Source organism: Gigantopelta aegis, chromosome 4, assembly GCF_016097555.1.
Source record: "Gigantopelta aegis isolate Gae_Host chromosome 4, Gae_host_genome, whole genome shotgun sequence".
NCBI classification, from domain to species: Eukaryota; Metazoa; Mollusca; class Gastropoda; order Neomphalida; family Peltospiridae; genus Gigantopelta; species Gigantopelta aegis.
Window position 1 is genome coordinate 6,378,441 of NC_054702.1, and position 23,871 is coordinate 6,402,311.

General features: G+C 37.2%; 2 protein-coding genes across 4 annotated transcripts in view; one reads left to right on the forward strand and one right to left on the reverse strand.

The window, feature by feature from the left end:
* LOC121372574 overlaps positions 1–9,982 on the reverse strand; it is a 31,123-nt gene extending 21,141 nt beyond the window's left edge. For all 3 annotated transcript variants that reach the window (XR_005957955.1, XR_005957954.1, XM_041498973.1), the window contains exon 1: positions 9,873–9,982. Coding sequence is in view for 1 of the 3 variants with exons in the window: in XM_041498973.1 (XP_041354907.1) it covers positions 9,873–9,885 (13 nt within the window). In the remaining 2 variants the exon portion in view is untranslated. The remainder of the gene's footprint in view (positions 1–9,872) is intronic.
* Positions 9,983–10,124: 142 nt separating this feature from the next.
* LOC121372575 (ATP-dependent RNA helicase DDX18-like) overlaps positions 10,125–23,871 on the forward strand; it is a 63,502-nt gene continuing 49,755 nt past the window's right edge. The window contains exon 1 of the mRNA XM_041498974.1: positions 10,125–10,230. Coding sequence (XP_041354908.1) covers positions 10,203–10,230 — 28 coding nt within the window. The 5' untranslated portion in view covers positions 10,125–10,202. The remainder of the gene's footprint in view (positions 10,231–23,871) is intronic.

Genomic DNA, 23,871 nt, shown 5'->3' on the forward strand with positions numbered 1-23,871 from the left:
TTGCTCCACACTGCATGCAACAAGTCAACCATTTTGGTGGTAGCAGTGTCATGGTGTGGGCAGGAATCCATCATGGTTGTAGGACAGCTCTTGTGCATGTCGCAGGTACACCGACGGGCATCAGATATTGAGACGAGATCCTGCAGCATGACATCATTCCGCACATGAACGTCAATGGTGGAATGTTTCAGCATGACAATGCAGACCAAATGTTGCACGTGTTAGTCAGGAGTTTCTGCAGTGTCACAATGTCCAGACATTACCTTGGCCTGCCCGTTCACTGGATTTAAACCCAATAGAACATCTATGTGATGCATTGGATCAGCGCATGCGCCGAAGGAATCCACCACCCCAGACACTTCCGCAAATTCTTACGGCACTGCAGCATGAGTGGCAGAACATTCCACAATGTGTTGTGCAACGTTTGATTGCTTCCATGCATCGCCGTTGTCAAGCTGTAATCAGGGTTCATGGTGGTCATAACTGATACTGACATTTTGCTCACCCCTTTGTCACACATATGCCGGTGTACATGTTTCAGGTGGATTCCTAGAGATACTGTTTCGGACATGTACAGAGTAATCCCCTTCCTATGGCATCTTGATCTTTGGTTGCTTGTATCATGTCTACCAGGTTTTTTATTATTAAACTTTAAAAATCAATGTCACGTTTCTTTTTTTGAAGAGTATATTTAGATAAAGCTAAATGTTTAAATAGTTAAATTAATTATGGGCTGTTCAAATATTATGTAACACTATTTTTGCCAAAATTCTACACCTTCCAACCCCCTGTAACGCTACATAATGCTAGACTATATATCCCTCAAATATTTCACAACTCTGGAGACACAACCATCCCCCATGGCACCCATTCACAAATAATTCATGCGATGGGTGCAATATAATTTTAACCTTTTATTTTGCGATTTGGAAAAGCACAGATACACATTCCAACTCTTTTCATAATCCTTATTATGTGTATATGTCTAAGCTATGACTACCTACATTAAACACTACCACTATGACAGTGTTTATGAAAAAAATTTAGTAATTAAAAAAGTGTTACATACTGTTAAATACACCGCTGTTAAATACACCCACTCAACCCCTGTAACACTACATGTACATAATGTTTGGACCTACACCCACCCACCACTTCTAGTATTACATCATATTTGAATGGCCCCTTAGATAAGCAACAGGTTGGGGATGTGTTATAAGGTATATGTTATATGTATTTTTTTTATTGTGTAGTACTCTTGAAAAAAAAGTGCTTCTACTTGCAGTAGCTATTGTGTTTTTCTCTCAGCTCAGTTGGTAGAGCACTGGACTGTCATACTGAAGGTTTGTGGTTCGAATCTTCTCGGTGGGTTAAATTGTTACATTATGTACGTTATGTGCATTTAAAATATTTCCATGTGTTTATAAATATTGTCATAATCGACTGTTGAAATTATTAATTTATTTATGACAAAATGATGTAGTATGATGAATATATGTAGTTTGTTGCAATCGATTTAGTAGTTTTATTTTAATTATTTTAGTGTTTATCATCTCTATTAAGATACCTTGATGTTTGTATTGTACTCTATTGCAAATGTTGATTAGTTCATTAGTTAAGCTAGAACAATGAATAGTAATCGGTTCCTTATGCAAATAAAATCTGATTTGGGCTATTACACGCTAGAGGTAGTACTAAACCAAATAACTTCCGGCTGGGTCAAAGTTCGAGGTGCACCCAATGTTTTTGATAGAGAAGTGAACACCACAAGTCCTGTGATTGGTGATAAATGTGAGGGTGTTGGTTGTGAAAAATAGTAGTTTTGTCTGGGTAAAACAAAATATGCAATTTTATTTCATCTAGTACCACTGTATCAAGCAGCCTTGTGCTTGAAACATGTATGGGGTACCTGTCAAAAAAAAAGTACTAAAATTTTGTGCGGAACTAGGGTAGTCATAGATGCTACCTGTTATCTCAGAAATGAGCAGCTTGACCCCCAATTTTTTCTGATTCACTTTTAAGTGTGAGGGGTGGTAGTATTTATATCCATGGCATTTATGTCGATTGATACGCTGCAGGTAGGAGTTTTAGCCACATATGTTACTATTGCCATCTATGGGATTTGATTTGGTAGTATACACCCATTAGGACCACAACAAACACCTTGCAAATACTGATACTGATATTCTAAACAGAAAAATGTCTAATAAGTAATAGTAGTCATCAAAATGTGTTTTGTTAGTTAAAATAGTGTAAACTTTGAAAATGCAATATTAATACAGTTTCTAATATAAAAATATGCCCTCATAATGATAACATGAATATATATAATCATATGTCTCTTTATTACACACCAGTGTAAGATATTACTCATGTCATAACAATTACTCAATATCTAACGTGTAATATTGGCACGCGCTGACTGGCGGGATAATTTTTTTATTTGAATGACGTTGATATTGAATGACGTCACTTTGTATCTCCCTGCAATAAGATAAACTGGGTGCATGACGCGTCCTTTTCCTGAAAGCTAGAAAACATTTCAGTGCAAAACTGCTGTTGAAAATGTTTTGATCAGAGACTATGAACGTATCGAATACCGTGTTTGTACAAAATAGTGTAATTTAAAAGTGTACCATTACGAAATACGGCCATGAATGGAAATTGCGATAAGATAGGCCGTTATATTTGGACCCACTGTGTACAAAGCCAAAACGATTTCATCGACATGCTACTTTTTTTTACGGCCCTATGTATAAAATGTCAGCATCACATCTAGTCAATCCCATTCACTCAGCTCAATCTTTGCTGGTCTGATCTACAATTCAGTCATTATTGTGAATTTAAAAACATTAACTAACAATTATTAATGCAAGCTTCGCGCCAAAATCTAAACTGTACATTGATGACGTCGCGTTTCTCACTATGACGTCGTTTATGTTTACGTGTGACATAGATCACTTGCTGACCCAATTCGTAGAAAAATAACCTGTAGCAGGTCTCAACATCTGTTTACTTCTGCGATGCGGCTTGTTTGCAGTTGGTTTGTAATAAATAAAATACTAAACCAGCTTGCCTGTCATACCATTTTTATGAAACTCGTGAACAGTGTTGGTATCTGACGAGCGAAAACTGTTCACTCGTTTCATAAAAATGGTATGACAGGCAAGCTGGTTTAGTATTCTATATATCTCTTACTGCTTAAGCAGGTATCGAAATAAGCATTGTGTTTGATAACCCATTTACAGGTTACCACAAAATATAGCCTGGTAACCTATAGGTTACCACATTGGTATGAGAAACGAAATCGGGAAGTAGATGCTAGTGGACGCTGCTTAAACGCGGATGACTATAATTGCTTGCAATTGCACAAGTGTGCGTGAACATCAGGCCCAAAAGAACAATATCTGAAGGAGAAGTACAACATGTATTTCTGATGCTTGAAGTAAAGTTTAAGGGTATTGAATAGTGTATTTTTGCATTAGTTGATATGATCTACTAAGTACTACCGAAAGTTATCCGCAACTAACATAACTAGGTCGACTTGCACTGTACTTTGAGGTAAAGTTTCTTATAAACAGGGCTTCTAGAATTTTTATAAAACCCACTCGCCATGGGATTCATAATTTTAAAAATTTACTAGCCATGATTAAAAATCCACTAGCCCTACTTTACAGTAAATACAATTTTACTAATAGAAATATTCAGATATGTCACCTAAAGAAGGAGATAGAGCTCAAAAACACTTTAAGATTAGGGAGGTAGGAGTGGGGCCAGGATATTCATATTTACAAAATAGACTTAAATGCAGCAATTGACAACTTTTTTTTACTAGCCGTCGGGCATGGTAATAGTAGTTATTTACTAACCTAACACTGAATATCACTAGCCACGGGAGTGGGGCTACCATAATCTAGAAGCCCTGTTATAAAATTCCAACATTTACTACTATTAATTTTTATGATGATTCTTAGCCTATGTAATATTATTTCTGATCTGATACACACACACACACACATGGTGATCCAGAACACCTACATGTACATGAAGACACTATTAAACCACTTTCTCATGCACATCATGAATTCCACAAATTATATTGACAAAATTATTATGAGAGATAAAGTGACATGTACCATTTGATCTAAAATACACTAAGGGCGAAACATTTTGGTTTTAGGGCCAGGACTTCTAGATTATGGTAGCCACACTCGCATGGTTAGTGATATTCAATGTTGGGCTAGTAAATAACTACTACTGCCATGCCAGACAGGGCTTCTAGATTATGGTAGCCCCACTCCCATGGTTAGTGATATTCAATGTTGGGCTAGTAAATAACTACTACTGCCATGGAGACAGGGCTTCTAGATTATGGTAGCCCCACTCCCATGGTTAGTGATATTCAATGTTGGGCTAGTAAATAACTACTACTGCCATGGAGACAGGGCTTCTAGATTATGGTAGCCCCACTCGCATGGCTAGTGATATTCAATGTTGGGCTAGTAAATAACTACTACTGCCATGGAGACAGGGCTTCTAGATTATGGTAGCCACACTCCCATGGCTAGTGATATTCAATGTTGGGCTAGTAAATAACTACTACTGCCATGCCAGACAGGGCTTCTAGATTATGGTAGCCCCACTCCCATGGCTAGTGATATTCAATGTTGGGCTAGTAAATAACTACTACTGCCATGGAGACAGGGCTTCTAGATTATGGTAGCCCCACTCCCATGGCTAGTGATATTCAATGTTGGGCTAGTAAATAACTACTACTGCCATGCCAGACAGGGCTTCTAGATTATGGTAGCCCCACTCCCATGGCTAGTGATATTCAATGTTGGGCTAGTAAATAACTACTACTGCCATGCCAGACAGGGCTTCTAGATTATGGTAGCCCCACTCCCATGGCTAGTGATATTCAATGTTGGGCTAGTAAATAACTACTACTGCCATGCCCGACAGGGCTTCTAGATTATGGTAGCCACACTCCCATGGCTAGTGATATTCAATGTTGGGCTAGTAAATAACTACTACTGCCATGCCCGACAGGGCTTCTAGATTATGGTAGCCCCCACTCACATGGCTAGTGATATTCAATGTTGGGCTAGTAAATAACTACTACTGCCATGCCCGACAGGGCTTCTAGATTATGGTAGCCACACTCACATGGTTAGTGATATTCAATGTTGGGCTAGTAAATAACTACTACTGCCATGCCCGACAGGGCTTCTAGATTATGGTAGCCACACTCACATGGTTAGTGATATTCAATGTTGGTCAAGTATATAACTACTACTGCCATGCCCGACGGCTAGTGAAAACATTTTGTCAAATGTTGCAGTTACGTCTAGTTTTGTAAATATGAATATCCTACCTCTCACCCCACCTGCCAATTATATATTAGTATTTTAAGCTATATCTTTCTTTAGGTGACAATTTTTACTATTATTTAGTAAAATTATATTAACTTAAAGTAAAGTAGGGCTAGTGAATTTTTAATTGTGACTAGTAAATTGTTTAAATCATTGATTCCATGGCTAGTATATTTTATATAAATTCTAGAAGCCCTGTTTAGGGCGAAACAACTCATATTGGAGAGCGAACTGACTAGGGGCAAAATGATTTTACTGCAAAATGACCCGGATTTGTCATGACAGCAAACACAGGCCATATGTCAGGGCTAGCTCTGGGTGTGTAGAAAATTTGCCAAATTATCTATTAAATACAGAAATCCACCATTATTTTCACCAAAATATCAATCACTGCATGAAATTCTTTCACCAAATTAAAATAAAATTCACAATTGGCAAGTGCCAGAGCTAGCCCTGAGTACTGGGTTTCGTTTTGCTATTTTTATCTCCTTGAATCATGTCATTTAGGATTAGTGGGAAGTGTTCTTGCTACTCCATTTAAGCGGGGTGACCCGCCCCACTATTGTATTTTGCCGCCTACTTTAATTTTCTACCACCCTCCTTTATTTTTCTGTGCCCCTTTTTATTTTCCCACACCATACTATATTGTACAGCACCCATCTCCACTGTTTTCAAAAAAGAATCGGTCAGTCTGCACACTAAACATAAAAGGAAACCAGCTGTGGGTGTGTACGAAAAACTTCAGTAGCTTACGACAGTTACCGTAATGTAATTTAACAGTACTTTTAACAGCCTCTATTTTGTCACATACCTGTGATTCCATTTGTATATTTGATACACACAATAAAAGTTATATTTTGTTTGAGAAATGAAAACATACAATTTTTTATCCATTCGGCAATTGCAGACTGAAAATCCACTTATTTGGCGTTAAATTTGTCACATGATCAAACCGTCATTCTGTCTTTTGTGTCCACGAACTATTGTCTGATATTTTGTCACTTGCAGATTTAATTGGTTGTAACTGATCATTTCTACTTTCTGTCATTTGTTTATTCAGCAATTTTTTAGAAACTATTAGAAACTTTTATTTTTGGGGAGAATATCACCACAATGCCAATGGAAGTGGTAGTGTTCATCCAGGGCTTCTAGATTATGATAGCCCCACTCCCATGGCTAGTGATATTCAGTGTTGGGCTAGTAAATAATTACTATAACTAGCCGGACGGCTAGTGGAAAAAACCCTTTGTCAAATGCTGCATTTACATATTTCGTAAATATGAATATCTTGCCCCCTCTTTAAGGATTTTTAAGCTCAATCTTCTTCTTTAGGTGACATATCTGAATATTTCTATTAGTAAAATTGTATTTATTTAAAGTAGGGCTAGTGAATTTTTAATTATGGCTAGTATATTTTTAAAATCACTGATCCTATGGCTAGTGGATTTTAATAAAATTCTAGAAGCCCTAGTTCATCATTAAAATAATTTATTTTGGGTGGCAAATAATATATACACCACCTTTACAAAAACAAAACTATTTTTTATCAGCTGGAGATATCAAAGTGATCGATTCATTCAATGACCGGCCTCGTTGGCGTTGTGGTTAGGCCATCGGTCTACAAGCTGGTAGGTACTGGGTTCGGATCCCAGTCCAGGCATAGGATTTTTAATCCAGATACCGACTCCAAACCATGAGTGAGTACTCCGCAAGGCTCAATGGGTAGGTGTAAACCACTTGCACCGACCAGTAATCCATAACTTGTTCAACAAAGGCCATGGTTTGTGCTATCCTGCCTGTGGGAAGTGCAAATAAAAGATCCCTTGCTGCTAATCGGAAAGAGTAGCCCATGTAGTGGGTTTTCTCTCAAAATCTGTGTGGTCCTTAACCATATGTCTGACGCCATATAACCGTAAATAAAATGTGTTGAGTGCGCCGTTAAATAAAACATTTCTTTCTTTCATTCAATGAAGATGGAAATAAAATGAACAGAATTTTTTTTATCTCACATTAGGGGATCACTTTACAAAAATCTTTATGGTTTTTCATATATCTTGAAATCTTTATTAAAATAATATTATTAAAACTTTGATCGGTTCAGCGAATTGAATGTCCGTGAATGTGATACCATCTCCGGTTCAACTAACACTACATAAATGATAATAGATAAGTCGGCTTGTATTTTGTCCCAACTTTTTAAAACCAAATACTGAGGGACAAAATAAGAGTATGTCTTTCCACAAAGTCAACCAACACACAATGATATACGGTAACCTAGCTTTTTAATTTTAAAAAAAAATTTTTTTTGAAGGATAGGGTGTCACGCAGCTGCCCTCCTTTAATATTTCACCCAGTGAGAACATTGAGTGGGGTTAGGATTAAGGTTGGGGTTACACCCTTGATGTTCATAGTAACGTGACTGTAATCTGGCTGAGTTTGTTCAGATTGTGGTGGACATAGCCACAGCTTTAATGAATCAGTTTACAGGGTTTGCGGTGTATGGAAAACTTACTCGTATTGGGGAAAATCCACAAGTGAACTCGTATGGAAGACTTACTTGTATGGGGGAAAATGCAGTAAACTCGTATGGAAATTACAAACTGATATATCCAATATTGTATACAGTGATCTACAAAGCAAGTTCAAATTTACTCTTCCCTGGCTAGTAAAGTATAATATTTTAGTCACCAGCCACTTATATTTAGTAACCAGCTAATATATACTTGTAATTAAATTGATTCATCTGCCAATTTACGGCACATTACTAATGCCGTAATTGTTATTAGGACTGCATTCGAATGAACTTGTGAAGAGGTGATTCCTAGTTGTTAAATAGTAATTACAAGTTACTATTTTTGTCCGGTTCCACTAAAACAGTGAACGACTATTAACTATCATTATCAAATTCTGTACCCAATAATTGTATTAAACAAATTTAAGCGAATTACTATTTTAATGACACTGCTAAGATATGCATTTAAATTGCAATACTCATTAAAAGTTAAAATAAAAGCATTGTGATAATATCTACCAGGCTTCAGCGTGTTACTTCTAGTTACCAATCGGCTACCTTACTTTTGGTTTAAATAATATTTATGTTCGTCAATCCATAAATACTGTTTTGTAAATATGACTTATGACGCGTTTAAAATGACATTCATGACTGGAGACGTCGTTATCATGGAGGGACCAGTTATCACGATAAGCACGAGACGATTGGAGCACAGCATAACACATATACAAGTCGACATTTAAAATAATTAAAGACATACAGTGGCTCAATAATCTCATTTTAATACATAAATAAAACCTGTCTCTAAATGGGACAGGACCGACTTGGTCCAAAACTGAACTGGGGCCGAATTACTTCTAAACACTTGATATTCAAGTTAAGGGAAATAATACAGATAGAAAACACGTTTTATGGAAGATAAATTGCTACTGGTCCACAGTGTTTTCCGATGTCCAGTTTTGTTTACAGATTAAAGTAAAATTATTGGACAGTCGCCAACTGGCAAATGTGATTTTATTTTTTAGATGCCAGGGAATGTTTTGAGTCGCCATGTCGAGTATTTTACTCGCTTTGTAGAGCACTGGTATAGTAACTTGTGTGTAGTTTTTATGCAGAGTTCGACAAATCCGCTAGCCCAACGTCCATGGCTAGTGGTTTTTAAGTTCGGGCTAGTGAGAAACACAAAACATGCATGCATTGTTTACGGTTTCTGTCGCAGGAAATAAGTCTAATGACATGCGTGTTTTGACTGGTTGGGCAAGTCACGTGGTAGTTAATCTCGCACATAATGGGCAAAAATGGGGTGATAATTTATCTATTCGGTCAAAAATTGTCTGGTCATTCGGGCAAGGATGCTCTTGACGTCGCATGTCATTCGGGAAAAATGTGCCCATACGCCTATGCACGAAACAAAATATATAACATGACACGAAAATAGGTGACCACGGGTGACGCGAAAATAGGTGACTGCCGTTGACGCACAAACTGCGGTTGACATGCAAATAGTTGACTGATGGTGACATAAATAAGAAGCATGTATACAAAACAAGTGTCAAAATTTAAGAGAAATATCAAAGTATATCTGCATATCCATACATCCCCATACGAGTTCACCGTTATTTTTTACATATGAGTTTTCCGTTCATACGAGTTAGTTTCCATACGAGTTCACCACATCCCGTTTACAGAGCTCACCCCTAAGTAGCGCCTATAGTCTTACCCACAAGGATAGCCCCTTTTCAGACACACTGTAGATTTTACTACAAGTTATTTATTTCTGAGCAGACTGTTTCGAAATTTCAAACAAAAATAGTTGTTTTTGTTTTTGTTACTTCCAAAACACTTCAACTTTTCTTCTTATCCTGGACTTACATGAAACCAAACTAAAATTATTTACCAAAAAACATTTTTATAAGAGGATGGGAGACTATAAATTCATATTAAATGAAAAACAAACAAATACATATAATAAAAAATGAGTTAACCTGAATCTGCCATGATTCTCTTACAAATATTACGGGATTTTTTAACAGAAAAAAAGTCAGCAACTTCTTAAATCATCATAGTTTGCTTTTTGTTTGTTGCTGGTAACCAGTTGCTCGTTAACTAGAACATTAAAAAGCGTAAGATTCCATAAACCATGCCAAAATAGACTAACCGCAAGTTGTTTGTATGAACGTTGGAATATGATACATTTCAAGCGTAACATTTGATACAATACTGGTTTTTACAAAATGTCTACAGGTGGTAGGCAAAGCTCACGTGTTGACAAAGTTCGCAACGATAAGAAGAAGTTGAAGCAGATACTAGCTTTAATGAAGGGTGGAGATGTTTCAGTTGATGGTATTTTAACATTAAGAAAACTATGATGTGTTTAATGTTACTACAGCATAATATTCCTAATGTTTCATAACCAGAACAATATTTCATGCAAACCGCAGTTTTCACTGTTTTGTTCGCGTGTCGGTTACGCAACGAATGCGGGTCGTTTCACCTTAAAACAATTTCGAACCCTGGGCTGTTTTGCCTTGTAGTCCAGTTCATGCAGTGTTGGTCCGTCCTAAATCTCGTACCAAGTCGTTTCGGCGACGTTTCGCCCCCCCCCCCCCCCCCCCAATTATTTTGGGATTTTTTGGCAGAGTATGTGAAAATTAACCTACATAGACAGGCATGAATCAGGGCCTGAACAAAGCTTTAAAATGCGGTTTAAATTTTTGCTGTAGGATGAATAGGCCCCCCCCTATTAAATAGGTTATGACATTTTGAAGATGTCGAATCACACCTATTTTTTGCTTTATTTTACTACTAAACCAAAAGAAAAGTTGTGACCGTTTTGGCTAATTAACGCTGACTTTGAAAACACAAAATGTCACAACTTTTTTAATATTGGTTAGATTATAATGAAACTTTCAGGGAAGGTAGTTCATTCAACACACTGGCGATGTTTGCACATAATTCATTATTTAACACAATAATAAATTAATAATTTTAATAATTATGACTGAAACAAAAAACGGTTTCGTTGATTAAACAATTATGGGGAAATTCCACATACTTCCTTAAGTTTTTATCCTACAGGCAAAATGTAAATACCATCGGATTGCTTATTAAAAGCACCAGTATATATATATATTAATAATCCAGAAAGAGTTTGGTTGGGTAAGGAGATATTGCCCGTCTAGACCCCCCCCCCCCCCCCCCCCCCCCGGTGAGTGCATATTGCCTGAACAAGTTCTTAGTGGCGCTACTCGCTACTCACATGGGGGTCATAACGTGCCTAACCCCCAATATATATATATATTAATAACCCAGAAAGAGTTTGATTGGGTAAGGAGATATTGCCTGTCTAGACCCCCCTGGTGAGTGCATATTGCCTGAACAAGTTCTAAGTGGCGCTACTCACCCGGGGGTCACAATGTACACACTCCTTAATATAAAGATAACCCAAAGATTTGTCATTTTATGACAGCACAAGGTCCTTGAAGATGAGATCTGCAGCAAGTTCGAACTTTGGTATTTCAAAATCCACAGCATCCTCATGGGTTTCCTCCTGCTTCCAGTATGCAATCACATACACACTGCCCTTTTTCCTCTTCAGTTTCTCAATTCTACCAGAGTAGATAGACTTTTCTTGGCAATCACTATCGTACCAAACATGGCAGATGTTCCTACCAACAACTGCCCCCGAGATGATGTCCTTCAGATCTGCTAAAGATTTTTTGTCTAAGTCATGAAATTCCTTCTCGATATCTTCTAGACTGATGTTCTTCAGTCTCATTTCTATGGCCTTCCTTTCTTTCTCCTGTTTCTTCTGATGCTTCTGGACCGCCCTTTGTGACAATTCCTGTCGCATCTCAACATGCTTCCAATGATTTGTCATTCTCACCATACCACACTGCCCAACTGACCACATTTGCTCTTTTCTGTGTCCATAATATCTAGGTAATCCACAGCTTGATTTTTTTCCCTCTCTTATTCTGGACGACAAGAAGCAGAGGATTGCATTTGGGGCCTGTTGCTTTGCCACACTAAACATACCCATGATCTCTTCTGCGTCTTTATTGTGGGATCTGGTGGACTCTGTCTCCTTAAATGTTTCTGTTATGTCGATGTCGAAGTACCTCTTGTATTGTCGTTCCAGGACAGCAATCACTGTTGCCAGACATGCTGCAATCATGGCACTTATTTTGTCATCATCAGGCGGACACGCTGTCACTTTTTTCAGTACAGGATTGTCCACATTGAGAGAGTTATTTAAAAAAGCAGTCTCTCTGGTCAGAAGCCCTAATGGATTTTCACTGGACTTCTTCAGCTGACTCACCACATCTTTTACAATCTGGATGCCATCGATATGATCAACCTGATTGGTGGAGGTGGTGTAAAACATTGTCATCCAGGGCCTAAACAAGAGTTTTCCAAACAGACCAAGTACCTGCATTTCCAGTTTTGCAGTCTTATTCATGAAGTCATTTTGGATACTTGACTGTAGCCTACCACAGGAAACGGTCCCAGTCATCAAAAATTCCACAAAAAGGTCATATTTTTCAATAAATTTCCCACATATGTGAAATAAAATATGAAGCCTGTTGCCATGGTAACGGGGTATGGTGCCTCTTGGGAGACGATGGCAGGGCTAGAAATGAAAAAAAATAATCTACATGTACCAGGTGCATGCTGGAAAAAGTTACATGCACCATTAAAATTCTGCATGCACCAAAAATAAGGCAACTTCATGGGTTTTTTTATACGAAGCTATTCGGAATTATTCGGCAATACCTATGTTTATTTATTAACAGTACCGGAACGTTATTCTTGATCAAATTTGAAAATTTCACCCAACGTAAAAACACCTTACAGAAATCTATAATAGGCCTATTTCAAAAATGTACGAATATTTGTGTTTTGTATTAAGCAAGTTATCAACTTTTTTAACTTGATAAGATCTGTTGGTGTAATATAAATTAGCCTATGGAATTGGACGAGAAGTTGCGAAATAATCACTGGCTAACTTCGAGTCAACTACGCGAGTAACGCACCTGCACGTTCGCAATCATCTGATCAAGTGCCCATATCTGAGGTCGAAAATGTTCAAGGCAGTTACGGTACTTTGTATTGATCACAGATCTGGTGGAGTTCAATTTGTGAGTGACGACAACAACTGTGTTATGCGCGTGGATACCCCAAAGTTGGTCTCGACCACCTTCCCTAATACCATTCACGTACATAACTGAGATATTGCCGGCAATTTTCGCAAATATATTTCACGGAAATGACCGAAAGGGCACCATAGTTGTAAGTAGGATTATGGGATACAAAATGGATGCGCCCATAAGATAAAAGTTATTGTTTTCATGTGGCGAACAGATTACGAAATGCATACGCAAAATTCAACAACTTGAGTCTGAATCTGGTAGACAACAGGATACTAGTATACACAATACACAGTACTTGAAAAATATTAGCGTGCACCCAGTTTTAAAAGTTACATGCACACGCAAAAATCAGCTTGCACCGGTGCATGTACTAACACTGCATTTCGAGCCCTGCGATGGTCATCCAAAAAGGTTGTGAAGCCCTTTGGAACACCCTTGCCATCCTTGTATCTCATCTTGTTCATTTGTAGAACTACATTTCCGGCCAAGCAGTCATTTCCGTATAGGAGTCCTCTCTCAGTCTCTAGAGCTTTGAGGGCTGACCAACAGGAACTCGCATATAAACATAAGCACAGAGAAGCACATGTATGTAATTTTTGTTTGTAAACATGACTCGGCCAATCAAATTGAAGAAAATCAGTCACATGACCCGATTGACAAATGCAAGGAAACGGAATGACAATAAAATGGGTGAATAAAATCGCCATGCATCTGCTCTGTACATTTATTATTTAGGGAAAAAACATGTTTAGAACATAATGAATACTATTAAAATTCATTTCAATACCATAGTTTTTATACATCTGTTCAATATGAAGGATTTGGAAAGCATTTTGTACTGGAGAAAAATCGAAAAAATATGGTGATCTTGACAGTTTCTGAGATTTTCATATTTTTGTCGCAGCCTAAAAAAACTCATCGGTGGGCCACAGATTTGCATACAATTTAGTACAAATGTAGATATATATATATATATTACAGTCTAATTATGTTTTAATGAAACTAGTTACTTACCTTCAGGCAAAACGTGGATGACTTTGATGACCAAAACCTTTGCTGAAATATTTTTTCCGCTTCAAATGAAAAAATTCCGAAAACGGGGATAAAGGAGAGTATACGAACTACGTCATTACACTCCAAGTTTTCTTTTAACTATAATATTAGATGAGCTATGCGCAGCACAGTAGGGCGCACACCCGGTTATGCCTCGATGTGCAAGCTGAGCTATCGAGGCACACTAGCCTAGATCGATAAGTGGGTCATTCCACATGAGTTCAACTCATACCCCCATTCAAGGGTTAGGTATAGTCTTTAGAGCTTTTGATATATATATATATAGAGAGAGAGAATGGGTAAAACTATTTCCGTATATAGAACTCCCAAGTTGGAACTTTCGCAAGGAGTGAGATTTTGTCTGTTCACAGTCCGACATTGTGAATCCGAATAAACCAGCACGGGAAATAAGCGCACTGATAATTGGTCACGGTTTGAGAAATTGTCCAATAAACAATGTGGACACCTATTATATATGATTTTAATGCTTTACGATGCTTAACCGGGCCAGCCGGCAGTCACAGACTTGTTTGTCGGTCATCAAGATCGAATGAACAACAAAAAATATATATGTATAAATTTGTTTTGTTACAATGTTTAAAATGTGTGAGAAAATCATGTACCAGGGTGAGAGCATGACACAACATTCAAAAGGTGAGTCTCACATCGAATGCACGAGACTTGAGTGCACTTGACTGTATTATTGTATATTAATCATAGTCACTTCGTACCCTAGTCATATCATACCATCCATTTCGTACCATTGCAAAAAGTAATTTCATTCCTTAGTCATTTCATACCATTGTGAAAAGCCATTTTATACCCCAGTCATTTCGTATCCTAGTCATTTCATACCAGTATATAGAAAACAAATTGACCATAGCATAAAAGCAGTGGTTTTGGGGTTTTTTAAAAAACTATTTGGACAGTTTGAAATTTAGAACACATTATTGTGCAGCATATCGTTATTGATACCCATAATACCTGTCAACTGTTATTCCCATTTTACCTGACAAGAGCCATATTTGGTATTTACTCCTAACTGTCAACTTCAATGTTTTGTGAAGTGGCTCCAGATAATTAGCCTTGACTTTCAAAAAGAACATAATGGACCAACAAAATATTGTTTATTTATTAGGTCTTCTTTTCAAACTTTTGACATGTATCTTTTTTGACAAGTTACAATTTGGCATATACAGGTACTGGAACAGGGGGGCTGGTGGTGGTGGGTTTTTTTTCTCAGGACATCTACTTTTTAAGCCCCTAGAAACATTGTTTTGCACCCTCTATCTCAGTCAGCCCTCAATCAATGTCTGCTTGCTTCCGTTGTGCCTGATGTATGCAGTCGGACCTTGTTACAACTTGCATAACCAAAAATATTGGGTTACGACTCATGTAAGTTACGATCAGTGGCAACAAAAACAAATATATATAGAGTGTTTTTCGGTATCGTCAATATCATATATTTTGGACACAGGCTCACATAATACAGGGCTCACCCTGGATAAAAAAATACCTGTAGCCAAAAAATTTGTCAAATGGAATTTTGATTAACCATATTAAAAATGATTTATCCAAAATTGTTTTACGCAGTACTGTATAGAGTATTTATATATGGATGTGAAAATGCATCTTTAAATGTATACGTCAGTTACGGAGTTTCATCCTAGTGCATTTGCTTCAATGTCAATAAACCTAGTGCTGTGACCTCAATTAATTTGCATCTGATTTGCAAAGTTATCAAATTCTTAAAGTATGTGATCTGAAAAATATCACAAACTTTGATTGCACTGAAAATCTAAGATATTACAGTGTTTCTGCCAGAAAGAAATTTTTGGGTATGGCGCTATGGAATTGAATGCAACCACAGTCAACAGGGGGTATGGGGGGCCTCCCTTACAAAGAAAATGGGTTACAATTAGGGTTATGGTTAAGAAAATCATACAATAATGATAAGAGTCATTAATTTTGTCAAAATGTTAACTTAAAAAAATAATAATTTGGGTATGGCGTCATACCCGTTTTACCTTCTGGCAGAAACCCTGAATTATATGGAGGATTTGTCACAAGTGTTTCTTAATATGGAAAATATCAACCGAGTCTACATTAATTGGTATTTGTCGAGGATCTAAAATAACATTTTGATTAAACTTTCAGTAAATCACAGTACTAAAGTCGCTGCTATCGGTAATATGATGTCATCACGATTAGCACAAATTAGTTTGACGTCACACATTTTAACAAAATATTTGAAAACGTTACGCTCTGGTATACAGGTCTTATTAATATAGGATAAATAATATATATTACATAAACAGTTCAAGTAATGATTTTATTTGTAATATTCTAGTTGTTGTTATTGCTACATGCACGTGGCCAAAATAAATTTTTAGCAGACAGCCAACAACCATTTCCCCATTGACATATTTCACCCAGTGGAGGAAAACCTTCTGTTGTTTCTTTCCTGCATTTTTCTCTGTTTCCCTTCCAATACCAGTGTCGTCTGTAGTGGCAGTAAGTCTGCTTCTTGGTGCAGGATGGGGATCAGCATGTATATGCCCAAGTTTCCACTCCCTGCATGGCTGTTGATCCTGAACATTATAAAGTATAAATACAAGTTGTTTACTTGGTGCAGGATGGGGATCAGCATGTATATGCCCAAGTTTCCACTCCCTGCATGGCTGTTGATCCTGAACATTATAAAGTATAAATACAAGTTGTTTACTTGGTGCAGGATGGGGATCAGCATGTATATGCCCAAGTTTCCACTCCCTGCATGGCTGTTGATCCTGAACATTATAAAGTATAAATACAAGTTGTTTACTTGGTGCAGGATGGGGATCAGCATGTATATGCCTAAGTTTCCACTCCCTGCATGGCTGTTGATCCTGAACATTATAAAGTATAAATACAAGTTGTTTACTTGGTGCAGGATGGGGATCAGCATGTATATGCCCAAGTTTCCACTCCCTTCAAGGCTGTTGATCCTGAACATTATAAAGTATAAATACAAGTTGTTTACTTGGTGCAGGATGGGGATCAGCATGTATATGCCCAAGTTTCCACTCCCTGCATGGCTGTTGATCCTGAACATTATAAAGTATAAATACAAGTTGTTTACTTGGTGAAGGAAGGGGATCAGCATGTATATGCCCAAGTTTCCACTCCCTGCATGGCTGTTGATCCTGAACATTATAAAGTATAAATACAAGTTGTTTACTTGGTGCAGGATGGGGATCAGCATGTATATCCCCAAGTTTCCACTCCCTGCATGGCTGTTGATCCTGAACATTATAAAGTATAAATACAAGTTGTTTACTTGGTGCAGGATGGGGATCAGCATGTATATGCCCAAGTTTCCACTCCCTTCATGGCTGTTGATCCTGAACATTATAAAGTATAAATACAAGTTGTTTACTTGGTGCAGGATGGGGATCAGCATGTATATGCCCAAGTTTCCACTCCCTTCAAGGCTGTTGATCCTGAACATTATAAAGTATAAATACAAGTTGTTTACTTGGTGCAGGATGGGGATCAGCATGTATATGCCCAAGTTTCCACTCCCTGCACGGCTGTTGATCCTGAACATTATAAAGTATAAATACAAGTTGTTTACTTGGTGCAGGATGGGGATCAGCATGTATATGCCCAAGTTTCCACTCCCTGCACGGCTGTTGATCCTGAACATTATAAAGTATAAATACAAGTTGTTTACTTGGGCTCACAGGTTTTTTCTTACTGTCTTGTGTGACTATAATTTCTTTTATAAATAATAGTATTCAATATTTGTTGCGATTATTCTGGCTAAAACATTTCAAATTTGGCTAAACAAAAAACCCAAACTTTTAGCCAAATTGGCTAATTTTATAATTAAAAAAAAGCTAGAATGAGCCCAGATACCTATTGTGCCATCCCTCGACATCGTTGTTTGTACGGGTTGGTCACATAAACACACTCCACGACTCACACGGTCAGATGGTGCTGTCAGTCCACGTGGTGCCCATGTATTCAATCAGTTCCACCAACTTGGGCGATGTCTCGTGGTCCAAATTGGCTTGCATACAGTCGAACTCTGGCTTGATGTGCTCATGGGGTAGGAAACGGAGAGCTGTCAATTTCCGGACAAATTTATACATTGTGTTCCTGTATTGAATCTGAAAATTTAAAATATGAGTTATAAATATAAATCTGTTAAATCAGTTGAATAATTAGTTACACAACAAATACAATATATTCTATTTATTAGCTTACCTGAAGACCGAGAGACTAGACATGTTTCGAAACAGTCTATTCCCAATGGAATGCGCATCTTTTTATCTGTGCATTGGGGAACAGTCCACGGATAGACTGCCACATTCCTCTCTAAAAATCGATTGCAAATTCTTTCACGGCAGGCTGACATGGCAAAAGGCAAATGACCTTTTTAAGAACCTGAAAGTAATACAAATCAATTTTTTTATTGACCTAGAATTTTACAGGTCAAAAAAGCACATACCAGTTTTACAATGACTACACATGTAGTGTAGTGCAAGAAAATACATTATAAAATACATATTTATAAATGCACATACATACATAAATGTATAAATTAATACATACATTAATTTATACATAACGCATCTTGTAATATTCAAATATAGGCCTATATTTACTAAGTTGATTTAATTCTGTAATATTTTTAACACTTATACCTTCATCGTTTCTATCAATTACCTTTTTGTAGTCTTTTTGTTTCTTCTTCATCAGACAAAAGAAGAGTGGTACTTGCTTGGTATGTTCCCCTGAACGTAGAAATGTGTGGGTAGAGAACATCTGTACAAAAGGACGTCTGATGATTTTGAAAGTTCCATCTAGATACCAAACCTTTACCCGCGACAGAACTTCCAATTGTTGATCTGTCTGGTAAATAGTCGTAGTTGACCTGGAATAGTAAAATAATACAATCAACAGCAATAACGGCATGTATGCATAGGTTACTTATGTGAATAATGCATTATGTAGGATAGTTGCAGTTATGACGCTGAATGCTTAAATCACATTTGTTTGGAAAGTGGAATGAACGTCTTTACCTCCAAGTCTAAATCAACTGTTCCTTTGGCCTCATTTTTTCTGTGGTGGTTGGTTATTCTTTGGAGGAGAGCAACTTGCTGACAGCTGCCGGATGCTGCTGTGCCGTCAGCATGTTCAACCAGTGCTCTCTGTATAATATCTGCAGAGGGTGCTGTGCTGTCAGCATGTTCAACCAGTGCTCTCTGTACAATATCTGCGGAGGGTGCTGTGCTGTCAGCATGTTCAACCAGTGCTCTCTGTACAATATCTGCAGAGGGTGCTGTGCTGTCAGCATGTTCAACCAGTGCTCTCTGTATAATATCTGCGGAGGATGCTGTGCTGTCAGCATGTTCAACCAGTGCTCTCTGTACAGTATCTGATGAAGGCATTAACATTTCCTTTAATGATATAAAGAAGTGTGTTCTGTACACTTGTGTATTGTTAGCATCGACATGAGTGCTCTCAACTGTGGGCACCGCATCGACCACTGAACAGTCGATCACAGAGTTGGACGCAAAACTGTTTGTGCATCCTGTATTATTTGGCACGTTCTGTCTTCTAATACAATAGGGTTAGGCTTGTTCCATCTTCCTGTTTCAAGCAATAATCTATGTGATGCTACACGAAGTCTGGTCAGTGCATATCTAAATTTCTCAACATAAACACAATCCAAATATTGCTTCACAACCATAGCATAAAATAGGATATATAAGCATATCAAAAATACTGCATACATGACTAGGTTTTAGGGACTTTCTCATTTGATAGATGCATTTTTGTGCCTGACCTGCTAATGTTTTTTGGCATTTCAGTATACGAACTCTTTGGTGTGAACACTACACCTAAATATGAAAATCTACTTACAATTTCTACATTACTATCACCATATTTAAACTTCATACTATTTGCCAACCTTCCTCCTTTTCGAAATAACATTATCTTTGTCTTTTCAATATTAACAACTAATTTCCAGTGTATACAATAATCATAAAGAGTATCTAAGCATCATTGTAAGTCATCTTTATTATCTGCCAATAACACTCTATTATCTGCATACGATAATAAAACTAATATACACACAACATCTCATTATAAGCTCAGTAACACTATATTATCTGCTTACGATAATAAAAATAATATACGCACACAACAGCTCATTATAAAGACATTTCTGTAATAATGGCATACTTTCTGTTTAGAAATCTGTCATCAAGACCAAATTTTAAAATAAAACACCGGTACTACATTGTAGCCACGGTTTGACTATGTATAAGCTGTCAGTACCCTGCAATCCGGTGGCCCTTGCAATGCATGTGTTGTGAACAGTCGTTGGGAGTTCAATTACCTAGTTGGAACTAGCTTAATACTGGTAATTTACATGCATTTGTTTTATCATACCTGATGGCAAATTGATTCAGACATTTAGTAGGCAGTCAATAAAGTCACTGTTAGTAATAAAGTCACTGAATTTAAATTCTCTGCTGACTGGACCCTTCAGAACGCTTAGGTCCATTTAAGCAGGACTCTATCACCATCTTTATATTGTGTCCAGTTGTGGAAGACCACCTGCTGGCTTCTGCACGCATATGTCTGGGGCTGACGTCCAGTCTTCTTCTCCTGCATCAACTTACACTGGACTGGCAGTAGTGATGCCTCTTGATACAGGCAGGGTATCAACTTGTAAATACCTAGCTGCTGCTCGCTAGCTTTCAAATTTATCCTATGATGCCAACCTGCAAACAAAGAACATGAAATATAGGCCTGTACATACATTTTGGTCGTCAAGTTGGAGTAGACTATTAATGTAACAGTTTGAATGAAAAGAAGGCAAACTAAACCTTTACCTTCGACATGGTTGTTTGTCCTTGTGGTCTGGTTGAACACAGACCATGAAGCTACTTTAAAGATGCTGTTGGCCATCCACTGACGCTCCATACATGCGCACAGGTCGCTGAGCTTTCCGTCAGGTGGCTTCGCCGGCATGAACGGCAGTGCCATCAACCTCCTAATAAACTTGAAGACAAAATCGTTTTCACAATATGCTCTCTGCAAAATAAAAATAAACAGTTAAAATAATCAATGTGTGATAATATCATATTATATACATACATGTATGTTAAAAATATATAAACTAAAAATGTGAATAACAAAAAACAAACATAATTGAGGTTATAAATTATAGAAGAACAGACTGTTATTTTGTATTAACTTAATACCTGCAGTCCTATTTCCTGACAGTGCCTCCATATGGCCTGCATCAAATGGAACACGCAACCTCGTACCTTGACATGAGGCAGTAGGTATTAAAAGGCACGCGATGTCGCTGCTTCAAAGTCCATGACAACGCTCTTTACCTGTGGCTCATGGGGTAGAATGTTAATAATCTCTTGGAACACCTTCATGTAATCGATCATACGTCATCTTGACATCAAAATAAAGAAGATGTTGACTACTTGATAGAAGGGACCTTTTACTATCTTAAATGTCCCATCTACAAACCATTGCTGTGCCAGTGCCAATTTGGCAAGCTGTCTTACTGTGGCAAATATAAGATGGCATTCTTCCTTTATTTTGACATCTCCACGAAGAAACGCATTTGGCAGGAAAGTTTAAACAATCTAAAATAGATTGCACAAAATCATTAATGCAGAATATTAAAAAATTGTATTGAAATCATCAAGTCACATGGCAAGTAAATAAAAAAAGAAATGATGTCGTGATGTCATTGTGATGTATTTTGAATGCTTCCAAGTTATTGTTTTATTTATTTTTGGTCACGAAGCTCTGTTAATAGTAATGTATAATAATAATAAAATATAACAAGCCTAAAGAAATGCATGGAGGCTGCCATTTTCATTATTTCGTGATGTCACAGCAAACAAATAATAAATAATTTGAAAATTATATCTGTAGTATTAGAATAGGGATAATATCACTGTGTTTCATTGTTAACTATAAAGATTTTTCCAAAAAAAAAAGGATTTAAGGACTCGACTTCGTCTCGTCCCTAAATCCAAATTTTGTGATACATCCTTATTGTTAACAACGAAACAGTGATATTATCCCCTAATTAATATGGTGCATTTCCACAAACAAGCAAGTTGTATGACATTGTATGACACATACTGTCTAATGTATTCAAATGTACTGGTAGTATTATATTTCTTACATATCCTAACAGGTTAAAAATAAATTTAAAGTTGTCTTTTCCAAATAAAACATTTACAGTCCTTTCACTTTGCATCACAGAGTAATTAGTTTTAGGTCAACTTGCATGTCAGATCAGTCAGTTATGATCAGGTGTCTTTTCATTGGGTGGTATGGCTACGGGTGACTCGGCCAATCATATGTCCTTAAATAAATATCACACATGTTTTATTGATGTGTGTTAACATAAAACTGAATGATGTCATCACCAACGTATGTAAGAAGAAAAGTTTTATTTCTGTTATCTAGAATAATCAGTATAACACATTTGTTAATATTATAATGAGGTGTAAATGTAACAGACCTGGCCTGATGCTTAAAAAACTAGTCTAGACTTGACTCTTTGTCTGAGACACTAATGTCATGACAACGCCAAACAAATGGTATGTGTGTGACAAAAGGGGCAAATAACCGTAAAGTCATTGCAGCTGCAATATTTTCCACAAAGCAAATAAACAGAGATGCACATAACAAGCATCATCACTTCATGCACTTGGCCATGCTGTTGTATTGGAAAAGCTTGTGGTTAAAATTATATACTCAAAATGTCCACACTATTATTGTCTACAAATGAGCATGCAGACCTGTGGAATTAAAAAATATTCAATAGCCAGCCGGGCTAGTAAATTTAAAAAATCCAGTAGCCCGCAGGGTTGGAAAAATGTTTCAATTTAGTGGTGGTCCACCGTGCTACCAGGTACCTAAATTGTGGTAGCCAAGCATCATATTCTGGTAGCCAAGCATCATATTCTGGTAGCCAAGCATCATATTTTGGTAGCCAAGCATCATATTCTGGTAGCCCAGCATCATATTCTGGTAGCCCCAAAATATACTTATACAGTATTATCTATACTTTATATTTCAGATTCTGATTAATTATTTTAAAGAATAATAAAACTATAATTAAACATCATTTGTCTCATTTATTAATAAAGACTATATATAATACAAGCATGTCATTTGTACAGGTAGGATATTTTCATTCTGTCTGTGCTGTCTGTGCTTTCCAACTGTGTGTTGACGAACACAACTTCCTCTACAATGGAATCCTCTTTCCTTAATCCTTTCAGTTTATATCCATTTATAAGTCGGACATCAACTGAGAGATGAGAACACCTTCCAGGGCTGTACCCTGATAAAAATCCTGGGGGGGGGGGGGGGGGGGGGGGGGTGCGCACACTACATTTTATAAACAATGAATGAAACACTACAAATTAAACCCTGAGATGTGTATGCTATTTTCTGGAGTAAAAAAAAAGGTGAGATTCGCAGTTACCCCACCCTCACCCCTCGGAGGGTACACTCTGCCTTCGATAAATTGTTAAAGTACCATATTTGACTGGAAATAATCCATGGGTCCAGGACAACTGGTGATCTTAGCATGTGGTGGGCTTATTCCCAGATAAGGGGCCAGTTTTGTTTTTAAAAATAAATAAATTAATAATAATAAATAAAATAAACAATAATAATTAAATAAACCAGGAAGATAACAACAAAAAAGAGTTCAGTAACACATCTATTA